The sequence below is a fragment of the Diplotaxodon limnothrissa genome, linkage group LG18 (assembly GCF_057381915.1).
Source record: "Diplotaxodon limnothrissa isolate DT_005_m linkage group LG18, D_limnothrissa_male_GT1.1, whole genome shotgun sequence".
NCBI lineage: Eukaryota > Metazoa > Chordata > Actinopteri > Cichliformes > Cichlidae > Diplotaxodon > Diplotaxodon limnothrissa.
This window is the reverse complement of record NC_140613.1, coordinates 29,421,007-29,439,912: the sequence shown is the minus strand read 5'-3', so window position 1 is coordinate 29,439,912 and position 18,906 is coordinate 29,421,007. Positions and strand designations below refer to the sequence as shown.

General features: G+C 39.4%; 1 protein-coding gene across 3 annotated transcripts in view; it reads left to right on the top strand.

Moving 5' to 3' along the window:
• rnf220a (ring finger protein 220a) overlaps positions 1-2,085 on the top strand; it is a 149,147-nt gene extending 147,062 nt beyond the window's left edge. For all 3 annotated transcript variants that reach the window (XM_085378292.1, XM_085378291.1, XM_085378293.1), the window contains exon 14: positions 284-2,085. In XM_085378292.1, the coding sequence (XP_085234418.1) occupies positions 284-355 (72 nt within the window). In that variant the 3' untranslated portion in view covers positions 356-2,085. The remainder of the gene's footprint in view (positions 1-283) is intronic.
• Positions 2,086-18,906: the final 16,821 nt, after the last annotated feature.

The window sequence follows — 18,906 nt, the reverse complement described above, 5'->3', positions numbered from 1 at the left end:
CTGTCAGCCCTGTGTTGCATATTATCACCTGCTGCTTTACTGCAGATGGCACACTATCAAAGCAGTGCAGAGGGAGAGGAAGAGGGCAGAAGGGGAGGCAAGATGTGCAGCAAACAGGTTTAGATTCACACAGGAGGAGGAGGAGGCAGTAAGAGCACTGGGTAACTTGTATTGGACTTCATGCTCATAGTCCCAAATCAGCAGAGTGAGCACTTCATTGTTATGTCTGTTGGTACATTTTTCTGAGCTACCAAGCTAACTGTTGCTTGTCTGTCCATCACAGGGAAACAAGAAGCTGTGCCCACAGTGCAACACCATCACCTCACCCGGAGACCTGAGGCGTGTCTACTTGTAAAGAGCACAACCCCTGCCTTTGTTCCTTCCGGTCCATTCTTCCATCTTGGATTTGTCTCCTTCCCCGTCGATCATCTTTAGTTCTTCTCGCTCTGTCTCTCTCTGTTGCGCGGCCTGGGTCAGCAGCTGCCAAGCCTCCACGACAGCTGTGTTTGAGACTGTGCCAGTTCTTCCAGGAGGGCGGCTTGAACAAATGACTAAGCAAGCGCACTTTGGCTGAATCTGACTATGGTCAGCAGTCTCCTGAGTAACCTGCGCAAAAAATAAAGGGGAGGAAAAAAAAGGGCCCGGAGACCTTCAGTCCCCAATTGCCAGCAGTTGTTTCCGCTGCCTCAATGACACAAGAACCTCTATAACTGTCTGTAAAATAGAGGGATCTTACACTGAAGGACTAAGTCAGTGGAAACGCCCACTAAGACCTTGTAGCTTCACACTGCTGGAGGTGGACCTCTGAGGAACTTCTTAATACAGGATCTAACTCCCCTCCTCCCTGCTAGCTCTTCGGCAGAACTTCAGTGGTGCTGGATGGCGGGCTTCACCCTGATGACTCTAGAGAAAGCTTCTTTTCTTATTTTTGTTCACTATTGAAGAGACAAACTGATAGCTTGATCCAGCTGTTGCTTAAGAAAAATATAAATATAAGAGCCTGTCCACTAAAACTGAGCTTTCAACCAAACTGAGGAGCCTCACAACCTTGAAAAGGAGTTTGACACTCGCCCTACTCGTCCTCCTCTCCTTCTTCTTCTTCTTCTCTTCACAAGCCCCGCCCTTCTCTCTTCCCCTCTTTTGTGGTGTTCTAGTGCAGTAAACCAAATTTTCTCCTCCCCCTTACAAGATGCAGTGCAAGCACATGTAATATAGTTCTATGTATGTTTACAATGTTGGGTGTAAATTACATAGACACACACACACATATACACACATGACCATCAGAAGATACACACAGAAATATATAATATCAAAATCCAGTTTTTTGGTTGGAAGGGGTTGGGGGGAAAAAATGGCTGGAATAAAAGAAGCCTTCTGTATTTTTTAAAAAAGAAGAGATCCTTTGAAAAATCCGTTGACGTTTTATTTGACTGTACAGGAATTTAAAGAAAAATTGTAAGTAATAATAAACTACTCAAACTAGATGGTCAAGATTTAGGTGGTGTAATTTTTCTGCAGAGTACCTCAGAGAAAGGTAGATCTGATCTCGGTGTGCGGACAAATGTTGTGTTAGTTTTATTAAATGGAGAGATTCCCGTTGTCCAAGAGTTCCCGCAAACAAGCAGAACTGTGGAACTGCTCTTTAGTTCACATATTGTCCAGCTGAGCTTTTTCTTTTTTAACCTCTACTTCTGCTTCATGCTAATTGGAATAACATGCTGAGATCATATTCTAGACAGTCTTATTTTTTGTTTGTTTGTTTGGTTTACCCCTACATGTCTCAAAAGAAGCTTTTTCCTCCCACATTGTTCTCATTCTGCTATGCTGCAAAAAAAGAAAAAAAGAAAACAACTTAAAAAAAAAAAAAAAAAAAGGTCCTTGAAATGGCAAATTCCCAATGGGCAGAAGTCTTTGGAAAACAAGGATGGCCAATGCTGAACTGGCAGCCTCCAGGAACCCACAACCTCCCCCCTCCCTCAATGGCAGCAGCATCAGCAGCCAAGGTGGTGGTGTGCTTTGTGTTTGTAAAGCTATGTATTCTGTGCCGTCTTTATTGTTGTAAGAAATAATGCAAAAAAAAAAAACAAGAAAAAATAAAATTTCTCAAAATTCCACGACTGGTCCTTTTCATGCAGCCGGGAGTGGTGAAGTAAGACGTGTTTAAGAAATGTGTTCATTGTTCATTCGTTCATTGTTCGCTGGAAAAATCAATAAAAAATGGGACAAAGATGCCAGAGACGCATTGTGAATGTGTTTTGTAATAAGACTTTGTCTCATTGTCAGTCGTAGCTTTTAAGTGGATCATCGTCCACTATAAAAAAAAAAATGCAAAAGGCACACAGCTTAAAAAGAGGAAAGTGAAACAGCCCGAGTTGGTCAGGCCTGATATTTGAGGACACTTCTGCTGAAGAAACTTGATTTTGGCTTTTCCACTTTGGTTTAAATGTCTCAAACACGTCCTTATAGGATATACTGGACAGAAATAAAGAGTGCTGTGATGCTACGCTGTTCCATTCGCACTGAACTTGCTGATTTAAAAGACGTCCCAAAGATGGAAAAACTGCACAAGAGAGTCGGAGTGAATTTGTGTGTTGTAGATTCTTGGAAATGGTACATGTCCTTCCCATTTGTAAGCTACATTTTGAATTTAATTAAATACTCGTAAATGTCAGTTTCCCCAACATGACTTTCTTTGTTTTGTTTTTTCATTTTCCTCACTGGAGCTTGTGGACGTGCCTAGGAAATAAGTCAAGGTTTTTGTTTTGATAGTCTTTTTGAGCAAATGATGCAGCTCTGCAGAGTAACCTGAAATGTCAGACCAACCTCATGTATCTGCTGAGGTCATAGTTTCCAACTTGTTTTGGGACACTTCCTCAGACATTTCGGTCCATATCGACATGACAGCATCACACAGCTGCAGCACATTTATCAGTTGCACATCTTTGATATCAATCTCCAGTTCCTCCACATTCCAAAGGTGTTCTATTGGTTTGGTATCTGGTGATGGTGGAGCCCATTTGAGTACAGAGAACTCATTGTCCTGTTCTAGAAACCAGTTTTAAACGACTGTATAACACAGCATGTTGTCTTTCTGCAAGCGACCATCAGAAGGAGGATCTACTGTGGTCATAAAGGGATGGACATGGTCACCAACAATGCTAAGGTAGGCTGTGGCATTCAAGCAATGCTCAGTTGGTACCAATGAACCCAAAATGTGCCAAGAAAATATTCGGACACCACGACACTACAACCACTACAGGCACAACTATTTTTTATCCTGTCTCCCTCCCCTCATCCCCAACCGTTTGCACGCATGGCTGCCCCACCCTGAGCCCGGTTCTGCCACAGCTTTTTTCCTGGTAAAAGGAAGTTTTGCCTTGCTTGCTGATTTGGTTATCTCTATTATTATTGTAGGGTCTTTACATTGAGCTGACTTTGCTGTGTTCTGGCATCATCTTGTACATAAAATTGAATTGAATAAAATAGGATGGATCAATACTTTCATGCTGTTCACACCAAATTCTGACTCTACTATCTGAATGCTGGAGAGGAAATTGAAACTAATCAGATCACCCAATGTTTTTCTAGCCTTCTATCTCCCGTTCTTAGCTGACAGGAGTGGCACCCAATGCGGTCTTCTGCTGGTGCAGCCCATCTGCTTCAATGCTCGGTGTGTTATGCAATCAGAGGTGCTCTTCTGCATACGTTAGTTGTTACTTAAATCGTTTTTCTTCACCATTCATATGCTTGGTTTGAATTTTAGCAGGTGTTTTGGCGATATCTGTGTGCCTAAATGTATTAAGTTGCTACCTTGTGATTGGGCACTAAGATATTTACATTAAGAAGTACATGTGCAGATGTATTTAACAAAGTGGTCACTGAGTGCAGTCATCCAACAATGTCAAATTCAGTTTACAGAATTTTAAGCAAACTTGTCCATTTCTGACATCCAGTAGAGCCGGGATGTTCTGACACAAAAAGACATTAAATCTGATTGGCAGTATAATGCATGATTCCGTTGAGTAAGTTAATTTTTTATGTGTTGCGGCCTGGCTTTGCTTGGTTGGCCATTATTAGGAAAATAATGTCCTCCCACAGTGCTACATACACCCACAACACATCTTTTTTTCATTTCCTCATTGCTGTGATGCCTTCCTGATTCAGACGTCAATGCAGATGTGGTTGTGTGTTTAACGTAAAAGTAATTTCAATTGCAAGTTTCACCAAAAACATTAATGACAAGCTGTTCATAGGAAGTTTTACATTTTTTAATATATAGTTAATACTAGCATTGTTTTTTAGCCAACCAAAGTCCAGAAAACAGAAAGGAAAAATATTGCCTTGCTGCTTATTTATGCAATTATTACAAAGGAACCTGGCATGTTGCATACAGATGAAAAATATGGTTCAGCAAAGGCAGAGATTTTTTTTAACTCGTTCATATTACAGTGCAAGTCTAGCTGAATTCTTTGACTTTGAAGGAGTTGGAAAAGCCCAGAGCCATGCTATGCTATATTTCAGTTTTTTACTTTCAGTAAATTTGCAAGAATTTGAAGCAATCCATTTTCACTTAGTCGTTATGGGGTATTGTTTTTCACATTTTGAGGTGAAGCAGGAATTTAATCAATTTTGGAATAAGACTGTAACATGACAAAATGTGAAACAAGTGAATACTGTGTGGATGCACTTATCTTGTTAGACTGAGCTTAGCATTTTGGCCATTTGCCTTGTCGGTATTTTGAATCCAGATGTGGCCATTCCTGCTCACATGGTAGCGAACTGTCAATCACAAAGACGGCCCATCCTAAAGCTCACCTTTCCAGACTCACTGTAACGGGGACTGTAATTCACAATAAAGACTTGAAACGAGAGTCTTAGACCATAAACCCATCAGGAAGATGTTTACTGAGGTCATAGTCTTTCTCTGGCACACATCCTGTTGCCACTGTCTTTTACACCACATGCATTAAGTCTCTATATTACTATTTACTCACCAGTTTTCTTACCAGCATATGTTTGACTAATGTTTGATTTTAAAACACTAAGCAAAGCCCGAGACACAACTTCCCTGTGTCACACTGTGACATCGTGTAACTCTGATAAGCACCACTGTTTGCTAATGTAAGGTTGCAGTGATGAGGACAGGCTATTTTTTCAGGTAAAAGAGAACAGGAAGACAGCATTGCCATCTAGAGGTCTAAACAGTGTTACAAAAACCAACCTTACCAAACATCAGAGCTTATTCAGCAGTTGCCTGTAACATTAATTAGCTAAAATTACAACAGCATGGTCTCTATTAAAGCCCTTTGGTGCTCAGATCTCTGTCCAAGCCTTAACAAAAGCAGTATTTGCTTTCTCTTACCCTGACCAAGGTGAGGCCTTATTAGACACATCCCCGAGCCCTGCCCAGTAAGCGCCTCTGTAAATGCTGTCAGATGTTAATAGAGTTGTAATGTATGAGCGGCAATCACAGCAGGATATAAGCGTTGTAAAATATTATGTTAAAATGCTCAACTTCAGCGACTCTTAATGTAATTAAAATCAGGAGTGTAACTGTATGCTCTAGGTTTCTGCTACACTAACCAGAATCACAGTGCTAGACTTGTTTTGAACTTATTTGTGGTATTTTATTGGGATTATCTAACAGATAATATGGCGTCCTGTGTGGTAAAGTCCATACAAGAAGTCTGTGCTTTAGTTTCTGCATGCTGACTGAGATTCCTGGTTTTAGTTCATAACATTTCACCCTCTTCTAGTAATTTCTACCTCTAAAAACCCTCAATAGCTGCAGCAAAATGCGTTAGTGATGTCACTGTGGCTAACTCCATCTTTTATATACAGTATATGTCTGAAAATGATGGTGAGCACCACATTTTTGCTATAATTTGACTTTCTAAGATTAAGATTAAAATATTTAGCCATCAAACTAACCCAGAGACCATTGAGTTAGACTACTATATACTAGACTCAGATAAATTGTTCAAAAATGGATTTTTGTGGTGAAATAAGTGCTATTAGTTAAATAATTCAAACAGATCAGTCATATTAAAAAACAAACAAACTGTAAATATTGAAAATAAAGTTTTCCAGATTAGTAGTCAGAAATGATGAAACAGGTGGAGCATGTTGGGTGGAGCCTGCTGTTCTGTTTGCTACTTAAGTGTATGTTTAAGATGACAGTGTCTTTAGAGCTGTTCAAGGCCTTAGGAAATAAAGTGCCTTTAAGTGTCCCCAAGGAATCTAATAATTTAATTTGAAAATAATTATTAGAATGCAAAGTAAGTGGCTTAGTTTCCAAATAACTGTGTATTTGTCCAGGGCTGCATTTGAACTCATAGGACATGACAAGAAAAAGAGCATTTACTGACCCTTACTGTAAGTATACTAGATCCAAACTACAGCCTTTGACTCATTTACTAATGCGGTGAATCCACAATGGAGTTGTTAACTGTGACAAGCACAAATTAGAAATGTAAGCTGAACCAAAAGTGGATCTTTCAAGAAGATCCTAACAACCCAGGACTGGCTTAGAAAGAAGAAATAAAGGCTCGTGGAGTGGCCTATAAAGAAGGCCACATTTCAGTGAGGTTAAACAGTTGCAGGAGGACCGTTCTGTTATTCTACAGCATCTTATGAACTAAACTGTATTGCAGCCACCTTGGTAAAATCTGGTAATACATCAAAACAAGACCAAAAATGTCTTTCTGTGTTTGTGTTTCTGTGCATTTGTTAAACTGTTGCCTGTATTAAATCTATAAAAATGTCTCTTGGAGATGTAACAGCGTGTATCCTGTGCAGGCACAGAATATTGACATTTTATAAACACACATGCTCAGACTTGATCAATGAGACCTCTAACAGTACACTCCATGCTGTCTCTTCTGCCCTGGACCCATACATCACATGTGCACAGTGAAAATCCAAGCACACACACACACACACACACACACACACACACACACAAGCCCGTTCAGCTATCTTAGTGAGGACCTTCATTGACATAATGGTTTCCCTAGCGCCTTACCCTAACCCTAACCATTAAAAGTGAATGCCTAACCCTAACCCTATACCTAACCATAACCTAATTGTAACCCTGACAGTAAAGCCACATTTTGAGCATCAAAAAGGCCTTCAAACTTGTGAGGACCGGTGAGTGTGTCCTCACAAGTGACTGTTGGTTCTCAGAAGTATAGTAGAATGCAGATTTCAGTCCTAACAAAGATAGCTAGACAGGAACACACACATACAGTGTTTAATGCAAACTATATATTGATTGAATGACTAACTTACTCTGTGTGAGTGAAGAGAATGCTGCTGGCCACTTGACATAGACAGTCTGTGTGTGTGTGTGTGTGTGTGTGTGTGTGTGTGTGCGCGCGCGCGCGCGCGCACATGTGTGTGTTTAGGTCCAGGTAGGGTGCCAGAGATCGCAGGAAATCTATCAAAAAGGCGCCTGCTGGAAGAGGCAGGAAATTGAACGAGTTGACAGAAGAACCCCCTCAAGGCTGGTTTACAGTCATTAGAGCCATTTACCAAATCAGCCAGCCCCACCCAAAGCCACTAGCTCTGTTCCCATGGTTTGTATGTCCTTTTCTTGTTTTGCTGTACAGTATAACTGAGCTGGGACCAAACCAAAGACTTTGTAATATAGCCTGTGACTAAGGGTGTAAGTCACTCTGTAAATCAATGGAATTTAATACTTATTTATGTACTTTACTTGAAATTAAAATTAAATTATGTCTACATACAAATACTTGAAGGTACGTGCACTACAATAAAGGGGATAACAAGTCAGGTTTTACACTGAAAGAAAATTTGTAAGTAAGAGTAAGTAGAGCGTAACTAATTTTAAGTACTTTAATTTCCTTCTGATTTTATGGGAAAATACCCAGAAATTACGGAAGGTTAAGCGACTTCATAATATCTGAAAATCTACAGCGTGTTTACTGGGGAAATATTGTTTTTCCATTAAATGAGAAAGAAATGACAGTGCTTAAAATTACATATAAGACTACTTAAATTTAATTACAGTATAATTATTTCTTTGTGTCCTTGTCACCCCCTTATTCGAGTGTGCCTAGCTTTAAGTATCTGCATGAAAATATAATTACATGACATGACGTTAGTCGTAGGATGTATTACAAAGTGTTGCCGTCTGTGTAATGAAAAATGAAACTTAGGTGTAAAAATAGGCAGGTTTAGACCCTGTTTGTGGGATTGCTCAAGCCCCCTCAAATTTAATCTGAGCACCCCTAAAAGTACCTGTATTAATAGTACTAATAATAAAGCATTTTAGTGTTATTTTCTGACATTGGCTAACTTGTCCGCTGACAGCAGTACAGGATAGAATGAAAACAGGTTTTATGTCCAGTATTGTTGATGTCATGATGTTACAGTACACTCACAGCAGCGTGGCTTGTCATTAACAGCATTAATAGGACTTTGGTTGCTGTAGCATTTCATGACACTAATCAGTTATGCAGATTTAAAACACACTTTGACTGAAATATAGCAAAAGTTCAAAGTGTTCTGATAATGTGGGCACGTTGCTGTGACTTATAGAGTGTGTGTTTATTTTTATTCGTTCTTTTAACCTTTAGCTAACATAGCTTCAATCACTAGAAATTATTAATTTTAACCTTCTGATCCACTAGTCAGCTGGTATATCAGGAGTTGCCTGCTGTACTTTATTATTTTAGTTTGTTACAAATTTCTATTCCCAGAAATTCAGTTTCAGTTTGTTTGCACTACAGCTCCAGATCCAGGTGACAGCAAGTCAAAAAGATATTACCTGTCAGTGTCCCCATTCAGCCCCCCCATTCCTAAAATCTGTCTATGTATATTTGGTGAACTGCCTCCATTGTTTAAGGGAATTAAATAGCTATTTATGCATGTTTCTCATTTTATCTGCTTTGCCCCAAATATTTATTTAATTTCTTATTAATTTCTTATTTCTTTGGCTCAGTTTTGATAGCTAAAGGTTCCACACTAAAGCTGGTTGAAATTGAAATCTTTGATTATTTACTCTGAATTATTCTTAGAAAATACAATGGGTCATCCAACCAATTAGGTTGCTTTTGAAGGTAACATTGTAATGTGCATCCAATTGAATTGAGGTTTTCAAAACATGAACAGGTATGATTGCATTTGCAAACAGCATGTTCCCATAAAATTAATCACAAGGCATGCATGACATTATGATTGGGAGCTGAGCCCCCCCCTTAAAAGTTTAAGCCTACGATCGCCCCTAGATGTAGCTGTTGTGTGTTCAAATGTAACATCAACGTGTCCTGACCTCGTGACCTAGTGTGAGACATAACATAAATTTGAAAGCTGTAATTTGCAAACTGTAATTTTACATGCAAAAGCAAATGCAACAGCCTGAGTCCAACCTGGCATGCTGCGTGTCTGCTCGTTCTTCTTCTTTCCTTTCTACACTGCACTGCTAAACTGAGAAATAAAGGGAAAAAAGAGCAAAAAATACTGAAAAAAAGAAAAGAGTTATAAGGAATTAGAGAGTATCAGAGATTACATTCATCTGCATTAAAATCAGCTCCACCATTTCCTAACATTAGCAAAGACCTTAAATTGCCATGCAGAAATGACTACTGTTCCAAATATAATATGCAAAAGAAAACTGCTCAAGAAATTAGACCAATTTTATCCTCGATAAAATATGTGAGAACATGTTACTTATTTTAGTTTAGTTAGTTTAAATCAAATGAATACTTGTGAATCTGAAGGTTGCCTGCAGTAAGCATGGGATAGTACCGAGAGCAGTAAGTGTACCATTTCACTTCAATATACACACGGGCATTTAGAGGTCTAAACAAGATCATGATGATAAGTGCTTTATCATGGTTGGAGATTCTCAAGTATCAGGCATCTAAGTAATACTCCACTCTCACTGTTCCCTTGCTGTGATTCTTCGTTTTTCCACAGGGCGGCAGCGTTTGATAGCAAAAGCTGTCATGCCTTATTGATGGATTTTTTTTTAATTCTTTTTTGCCACTGTGCTAGCAAAGCTTGATTGTGGAGCGCTGATTATCTGGTAAAACGAAATAAATAAAAATGCAGAAAAGTGAAAGTGCATACATGAAACATAATCTGCAGATTCTGAGTCAGGAATTCAATGGTGGGATTAACAATAAAAACAATCTTTGAATCTTTGCAAATATGTGGATTAGTGACATATATGTAAAAATAGATAGCAATGCCAGCAGATACTAAGGAAAAAGAACAGATCAAGCTGAAAGAAAAGCTGAGGTGCGAGGTCATCTCATTTGTTTCATCTGCTTCTCCAGCCCCCTTCACCACTCCACCTTTCATCTTGGTCAGCCCCCAAGGGGAGAACACTGGTGCTCTGTGTGTGTGTGTTTGTGTGTGTGTGTGTGTCAGGCAAAGAGGGGGGTGTTTCGGGGTCTTGCCAGAGGATCCCCATATCTTGAAAGGGGGAGATGACAACATGAGATAATGGTGAACAGGAGTGAGTGAAACGTGTGTGTATAAGTGTGTGTGTGTGTTTGTGTGTGTGTGTGAGATGTGACACTCATTTCCTCCCCAACCCCCCGATTCCTAAAACCTCTGATATTCTACCTGCGTTGCCTTTTATGTTACTTTTATCATGTGACAGATGGTGTCACTACAGGAAACGTTGTGGGCTCATCAAATTCAGCTGGTGTTCGCTCTTCATAGAAATTTACTCAGAATGCGTTATCGTGTTACAAATGTGACTGTGAGATCCATTCTCTGAAAAGTTTTTTTTTTTAAATGATTGAAACTGTCTCCCAAACCTGTGGCTTTACTTCCTTTTCAGCAGTCATTTTTGGACCAACTACAGCAGCAATCTGAGTGACAGGACAAACTCCAGTAGCTACTTTCAGCGGCTCCTTCAGTACAAGAGTGGGTAGCATGTGCTTTTGAGTTAGCAGAGTTTTACCCCAGGTGCCCTTCCTGACACAACTCCAAAGAGGATTAGTGTCACTGCCTGGGACTGAACTAGCAACCTTTTGCTTGGCACCAATAAAGCCCTTTTAGTGATTGCTGGAAAGTAAGAAAAAGAAAAAGGAACCTGTTCCAGGAGGGCTTAGGTGGAGGTCATCTGGAGGAGGGAAAGATGGTGAGAATTGTTAAGGAAACAACGTCACAAGTCTAATGAACACGGGTGGCTTGTGTTGCTTAAGGGCTCGTCCCTTTTTATCTGTGCTGGAACTCAGAGCCCTAGAGACACTCATCAGAGCAAATCAACTTGTGTGGTTTGGTTTCCTGGTGATGTGTAAAAACCAAATATTGACTTCACATGTTACATTTGGCATCATACTATTTCAGGTCAGGTTAGGGACACACACCATATTAAATGGATAATTTATGTAACAACCACAGACTGTATATAAAAGATGGCCATAGCCACCATCACTTCACCTACTGATTTCTGGACATTAGCCTGCATTGGTCCTGTTTGGTTCCTGGAAAGTCATCAAGCAGCAGACATGAACTTCATTTTGTGAAAGACACTAAACTGGGCCATCTATACATTCCTCCTACAGGAGCTGCTCTGCCATGGAGTGCTGATGTTACTGTGTCAGCAAAGTGTTGGCCAGTTTTTCTATGGTTCTAGGCCTTCCTGAATCCATGCATAAGGCATCAAGTCATAGGCTCTCTTGTTGTCAGTCCAGGCAGTGCAAGGGTTGGTAAGTCTGGTCTTGCAGTGTCGAATGACTGCTCTGTCTACCAGGTGCTGGTGTTTTGCCCCTCTGATGTATCTGCCAAATCCTTTCTGGGCCTCAGGCATGTGCCTGTTCTTCTTAGCCACTATGATGCCTAACAGCAGCTTCCATGTTGTGCTGAGGCAGGTTATTGGCCAGTAGTTGAATGGGACTGGTCTCTTCTGGGGATTCTTGGGGATCTGCACTGTACAGCGTTCGGTTAGCCTTTCAGGGTGTGTCTTAACACCGGACGTGGACTTGGTTAATCCAGACAACATCTGAGCTAGTATGGTTTCACTTAAGTGCCTCTCACTCATATTCCAGTTGGGTAGCATGGGCGCTCATGAGGGCCCTTGTTTCAAGACTAGTAGTGTTGCCACTATGCTATCCTGTTGCTGTAAATATTTTTGTTACAAAAGTAAAAATGTAAAATTTTAGTTTCAACTCAAAAAATATTTACGCAGCCTGTTGCATGTGGTATATGCAAACAGAGCTCACATCTTTCACCTGTGTAAGATGAAACAACTGAAGCATGATCTGTGTTTACTGAATGATCCACAACCAGCTCCCAACCGTACAGTGTGAAAAGAAGACAACGGTTGACATATTAGGTGTGACGACAGTTTCAGCTGGGCTGTTCCCATTGTGTGACTATAAACTATCAGAATAATAAAAAGACAAAAACACATTTAAAATGTACAAATCTTCTAACTGATAAAGAAAGGGAACACTTTCAGTATTTGATTGGTGCATTGGTCACATTTTACAGCTTGCTGTGACTTCTTTTTATTATCTCTCGTGCTTTGCAATGCAAACAGCTGCCATCTTAAAGTTGACCAAACGGATTTCAGCTTAGCACATTAGATAACAACAAGCTTGCTCTCTGGTGCAACTAATCCCCTTAAAGCATCCCTGTAAGATAATGATAGGTTTTTGTTTGCATGGAGCTGTACGTAATCACTAAAGCTCTCAAATAAAGATCAACAAAAGGTGATAGACAATACACACACACACACACACACACTTCTTCTAGTTGTATCTCAGTTGAAGGATGTACCACACGTGTCTTTTAAGACTGAAAGATGTGAGCAGTTCTTCTTTCATGAGAAGGAAATGAATGCAATCAAAATGAAACTGAGTCTACAGCCTTTGGCAATCACCAAATGTATCTAATTTGAACAATGTTGGCACAAGTAGAAAAAAAGGTTGATTGTTTTGTTTTGTTTTTTGGACTTACACAAGAAGAGATTGTTGTCAGTGTTTTCCAGTCTGTGGAATTCCACTGAACTGTCCTTTTATTGTGTTTGCTGCGGGGCTTATGTTGCTCTGCATTTCTCTTTAAAAGGTGTTGGATTCAAGTCAGGCAACGTGCTCGGCCAGGTCACAGGTCTCGCTGTTTTCTTCTTCAGAAACTCTTGTCTGATTGTGACTGTGATCGTCATCTTATCAGTCAGTGTTATGATGTATCCACATGTGTTTATGAGGCTGGGATGTCATGACTATGTGTCAAGCCATAATTGGGTTGTGTTATTGTATATTATTAATTTGGTGAAGTTCTTAAATGTTACCCCTGACAAATGTCAACATGATTATGATTAAGAAAACCTTAAAGCTCAACACAGAAATGAATGCAAACTCACATATTTAACAATAAACGCGTAACCGAAAGGAGCACAGATGCTCTAAACAAAACTAAAGTGAGTTAAAAACAAAAATTTAAATAATTATAAAAAAACAATACCTCTGCATCACACTCCAACACCGTCTTCACCGTCAGGAAGTCATGGCCAGGTTCACTAGAAACATGCTGGATCCAGTCTACTGTAAACAAACTTATTTCAGGTTGACTGAACCAAAAAAAAAGTCTTCTTAGTATTCGTTGGGCTTCTACGTCGATCGATGTAATCTCTTTTGTTTCCCTGATTTTCTAGTTCGGGGTCTGAATTTTCAATAGTATTTTTTTCCATTAAAGCTTGTGTTTGATTCTTCACAAGTGCAAATACATGCCAACTTCAACAAAATAATATTGCCCACGGTGCTCTTTTACATTTTAATTAATGAGAGCATTATTTAAAAAAATACTCGTTTCAATATTTCAGTAATTTGATGTCAGTTTAAAAGAAAATCAGCAAACAGATTTGTGGATTTGTGGATTTGTTTGGCAGTGAAACATTAGGAATGGAGAAGATGTAACAAGAGCATATTATTAAAGGAGCATTAATAAAATCTCAAAAAATCTTAGAAAACAATCATGTAGAAACTGTGAAGGAAATATTGCAAATACATTTGTTACATTTACCATCTGGAATATTTTCTTCTCCCATTTGCGTGAGTCTCTCCGGCAAAGCAACAGCTCCAGTGTCCCGATTATTTAGTCGATTTTGTTTGTTTCCATTGCATTTGGGCTGTTTGCTTTACAACTGAGTAGTTAATCTGTTGAAAACTGGAGCTATTTGCTTTAACAGTCACATCTGTGAGCTGCTGTTCATTCTTTTGAAAGAATGAGGATGTCATAAACTGTGATCCTGGATATCTGTTAGTGTTCAGTTAGTGTTTGTGAATGAAGCATTAGTGTTTGTTTTAGCCGGCTGTGGATCCTCTTCCTGAGTTCCCTGTAGATTATCCTTCAGTAATCAGACCCCAACCCTTCTAACTGACAGAAACTAAGCTACATCGTAAATCCATTATTAAGATGTCAGTTTGTCAAAGGGGAAGAGTTCAGTTCGGCTGTTGCAAAGATATTTATAAGCAAATGAGTAAACTCTGCGTTCATACTCAAGCAAACAGTGGAACAGTGGTTGGTTAGTGAAGGTTTAATAGACACAGGGTTATTCCTGCTGTTATAGTATGTGTACACAAGCGTGTGCACACCCGCTGACAAGGACCCCTGCAGACTGTTTAAGCAGGGTAGTCCTCCAAGAAGATTGTAAGAAACACTTTAAATGTCTTTGGATGGGATTTAACAAGCAATGAGATTTAAACTTATCAGGATTTGTGTTAGGAAATTAAAGTTTTTGGATTAATTGGCCATTGTTGGCTCCTTCTCAAAGAACTGCTTAGGAGTCTCTCGTTCAGCTTGGAATTCTCTGACTTCCAGTTTATATTACCACCAATCAAGGAACAAGCAAACATTTCCAGCTGCAATCTAACTTCATGGTGCACCTCACATAGCATTTCCTCACCACCAGGAGTATCCTCTTTGGACGAGTAGCAAACTGCAAAGCAGCGTGCGAGTGTGAGTCACTCAAGCTGACTGCAATTTTATAAAATTGTGCTGGACAGTAATAATAATAACAATAATAATGAGTGTAAATACTATATACTGAATGGAAGGAAAGATAGAGACTTCATGCACATCATGGTGATGCATTGATTTTAAGTACATAGTACCTGCTCTGAGGAGTACTGCAACCATAACACTTAAAACTGTAATGTATATTACACACTTCAATAATAAACATGCATAAACATAAGTATCATGCACAGTCACAGTGAACTCACTGAAACACAAACCTTTCAGTGATTACAATTTGAAGCTAATGCACAAGTTGAAAATCTCCTGCAGTGATCCTTCATTGTAATGACAATTTGCATTTTATGACTGATTAAGCACAGTGGAATATTTCGTGGAGGTGCCGATGGCTCGCTGTGATGCAGAACAAACTGCAGGTAACTGACTAGTAACACGTGAATAATGAAAAGCGTAGACACGCTGATGGATCACATTTCTATTTTTTTTCCTATGAATGTTGTGTCCCTTTTCTGTTACTAAAGGTCTGTGTCCTCATTATTACAGTGTTTTTATTCATTTATTTATTTTTGAATACTAGAGGTAGTGATTAATGAAACTTTTGGTAAAGCAGACTTTTCATCAAAGCAATGCTGAAATGAAAACATTTTACAGACATAATAAGACACAAAGACACTTTTGTAAATGTACCTTGTCCTAACATGAGCAACCACTAAAGCAGCATCGACAAATATACAGCGGTTGTGGTTTGGCCCGCTTTTGGTCACAATACGTACTCGGTGAGAACAAACACTTGGCGCAGTCTGCTATAGCTAGAACAGGGACAGAAAAAAAACAATGGAAATATTATTTGGAGTGAAAACCACAAAAGAAAACAAACAGAAAAGAGTACAAGGAAGTGTTAACGTGTGTGCATGTGTGTGTGGTGGGGAGGTGTCATTCCCAGAGAGGATAAGATAAGATAAGATAAGATAAGATAAGATAACCTTTATTAGTCCCACACGTGGGAAATTTGTTTTGTCACAGCAGGAAGTGGACAGTGCAAAAGTTGAGGCAAAAATTAGAATACAATAAGAATAAATACAGTACACAACTGTACAGAATAGAATAAAATAAAATACTATATACAGTAGAATAAAATAAAATAAATATACAATAAGATAAAAATAGAATACAAATACAAATACTATATACAACTGAAGGGGCGAGAGGGGGAGGGGGGCGAGATGACATGAGGAATGAATGAGAACAGTCTGCCTATACGAGCTGTGTTGCTGAGTAGATGAGAACCATTGTTGCCTGAGGCTGCACCTGACAGGCTGGCTGGCTGCCTACCTACACATCACTCTGTCACTGTACGCACCTGTTCTAACACACCCGGAACTAAAGGCGAGACGCGTAGTTGTAGGCTGGTTTCTGAAGTGACTGAACACTTTGTACTGCTTCATCAACTTGTTCCAAACTCTTCCCTGCAATTGACTGTGTAAGCCACAGTTCAGTGTTTGTTTCTATTGGTCTAATATCATGACTTGTATATATGCTGTTCATGGGTTTTGATGAACAGTAGAAGGGACTGACTGGAAAAAAGGAACATGGTGAATGGAAAAAACTTTAATTTGTTTTTAGGATATATAAGAGATTTTTGGTTGTTAATGGTTTATAAATTGTTAATATCAACACTCGCGTCCTGCAAGACACATTGCCGTGGAGCTCAAAATGGTGGTGTGCCCCTAACAGTTTTATTACAGAAGCTCCCTCATTGTAGTCTAAACAACAGTGTCTCAGTAACTTTCCACTAGAGATGGTCTCCTCTTGTCTACATTTTCCCAGGCGAGCGTGAGCGAGAGTCTGCAGCTTTCTACTCCCCAAGGACACATGGTCTATGCCTTTATTTTTCAGGGCCGTGTCCACTTATTACTACACTAAATAACTTTATAACACTTATTAATAAAAAAGCATAGCATTATTGAGGCACTGCAAATTATTTAATCCCAACAAAATTCAAGACAATTATTTTCCAAGGAGCACACTGACAAGATACAATGTGTGCAAGTGTGGTTCTGGGCCAGCGCATGATGGAGAGAATTATGTTATTACAACCGTATATCTTGGAAAATCCCCACCTAGAAAACTTCCTGTATCCAGATCATCACCATGGTGATGAGGAGAGAAAATGAACCCTGAACTTTCAGTCTTTTAAGTTTTATATTTATCTCTTTGGCAAATGCATGAAAAAAAGAGTGAGCCCTTCCTTATATGGCAAGGGTGTCAAACATAAAGCCCAGGGGCCAGATTTGGCCCAGCAAAGAGTCCAATCTGGCTCACTGGATGGCTTTGGATAATGTAAAGGGGCTCATAAATTTTGGACTTTAACTGTATTTTCACATGTTTTACAGCTCACACCTGACATGCACCTCACTGTGGCCATTCATACTCTGCCGCTTAGATAAACAAATAATTGACAGAGTTCCAGTTTTTTTTAATATCTACTATAGAAATGTATGATTTTTGTAAAAAATGAATCCACAGTGAAAGACATACAAACCATTTCTTAATATGAACTCAAACTTATTCTTTTATAATTACAGGATAGTCTGGAGAGAACTTCCTCTGTAATCTTACACATTCATTTCTTATCGTTTAAGTCTAGAGAGTCATGATGACAGATTTTTTTATTTATTAGAGCAGCATTTCTTTACCACGTAGAAAGGATTAAATATGTAGTTAAACTTCTTTGCACTGACAGATGGGGGAGTGTCGCTGGTCCGGCCCACTTAAGATCAAAGCCAAGTATGTGGTCCTTGATGTAAAATGAGTTTGACATCCCTGTAATGACAATGGTGTGTTTTTGTGGGGGTTTTTTTGTGTTCCTTCATTACATTGAATGTAAGTCATTCTCACAAAGCCTGTTCCAGTGAACTAAGTGTTGTTACTGCACAGTTAAAAGCAGTGTTTCTCCCTGCCTTGGTAAACTTAGACAGGTGATGCCCGGGGAGTACAGGGTGAAAAAGGTAAAGATGTAAAAAAAGGAGTAAAACCACACTACAAATAGACCTCTGATCACCAAGAAGAACTCTTATTTACTTTAGATTTTTGTCATCCTGCTCCTGCTCGAGGTTTCTTCCTGTTAAAAGGGAGTTTTTCCTTCCCATTGTCGCCAAATGCTTGCTCAAAGTGGGTCATCTTTTTTTGCAAGTTTATCTCTAATAGTGTAGGTCTTTACCCTGGAATATAAAGTGCCTTGAAGTGACTGTTATTGTGATTTGACGCTATATAAATAAAACTGAATTTAATTAAATTGAATTCAGGACAAATTTTAGTCGTCCTTGAAACACAAAGAGACACTGGTATGACAAGCTCGAAATACCTACAGTTCGCAGCTTCAGTAGCTTTTACTTCCGCATCTGTTACACTCCCAACATCGTTTAAAAAAACAAACAAAAATAAAGTCTTCCATCCTCTTACTCCCTTCTCCTCTCCATCTTCCCCAGCCCGTTTGGTGCCTGCATAGAGACGGAGGGATTTTGATGTTGTCCCACACAATGGACAATTTGGGTGATTTCCTGTGTGCCAGTGTCATATGATTTTGTCCTGAGGCAGGGCTGTTTCAGAGCCTTTTGTCTGTCTGGCCTGAGCCCTGGAAGTCAGACTTCCCTCTTTCTCTGCTTCTCTTTTCATGTGGGTCTACGTGAATGAGATGAGTCCGCGGCTATTGTGGTGTGATTTAGTGATTTATCCATTGGATCCAATGACCGAGGGTTTGACATGCAGTGTTAACAGAGTATTTGATACCACCAGCCAGAGCTTTCACAGGGATAGTCTCTCTACGTAGGGAAGACTTGCGCTTTGTAAAAAACAATGGCTTTTGTTATCCGGGATAATAGATAATGTTTTAGAAAAGGTATCCATGTTGCTGTGGTGTTTTGATGTCTTAATGTTTAAGTTGGA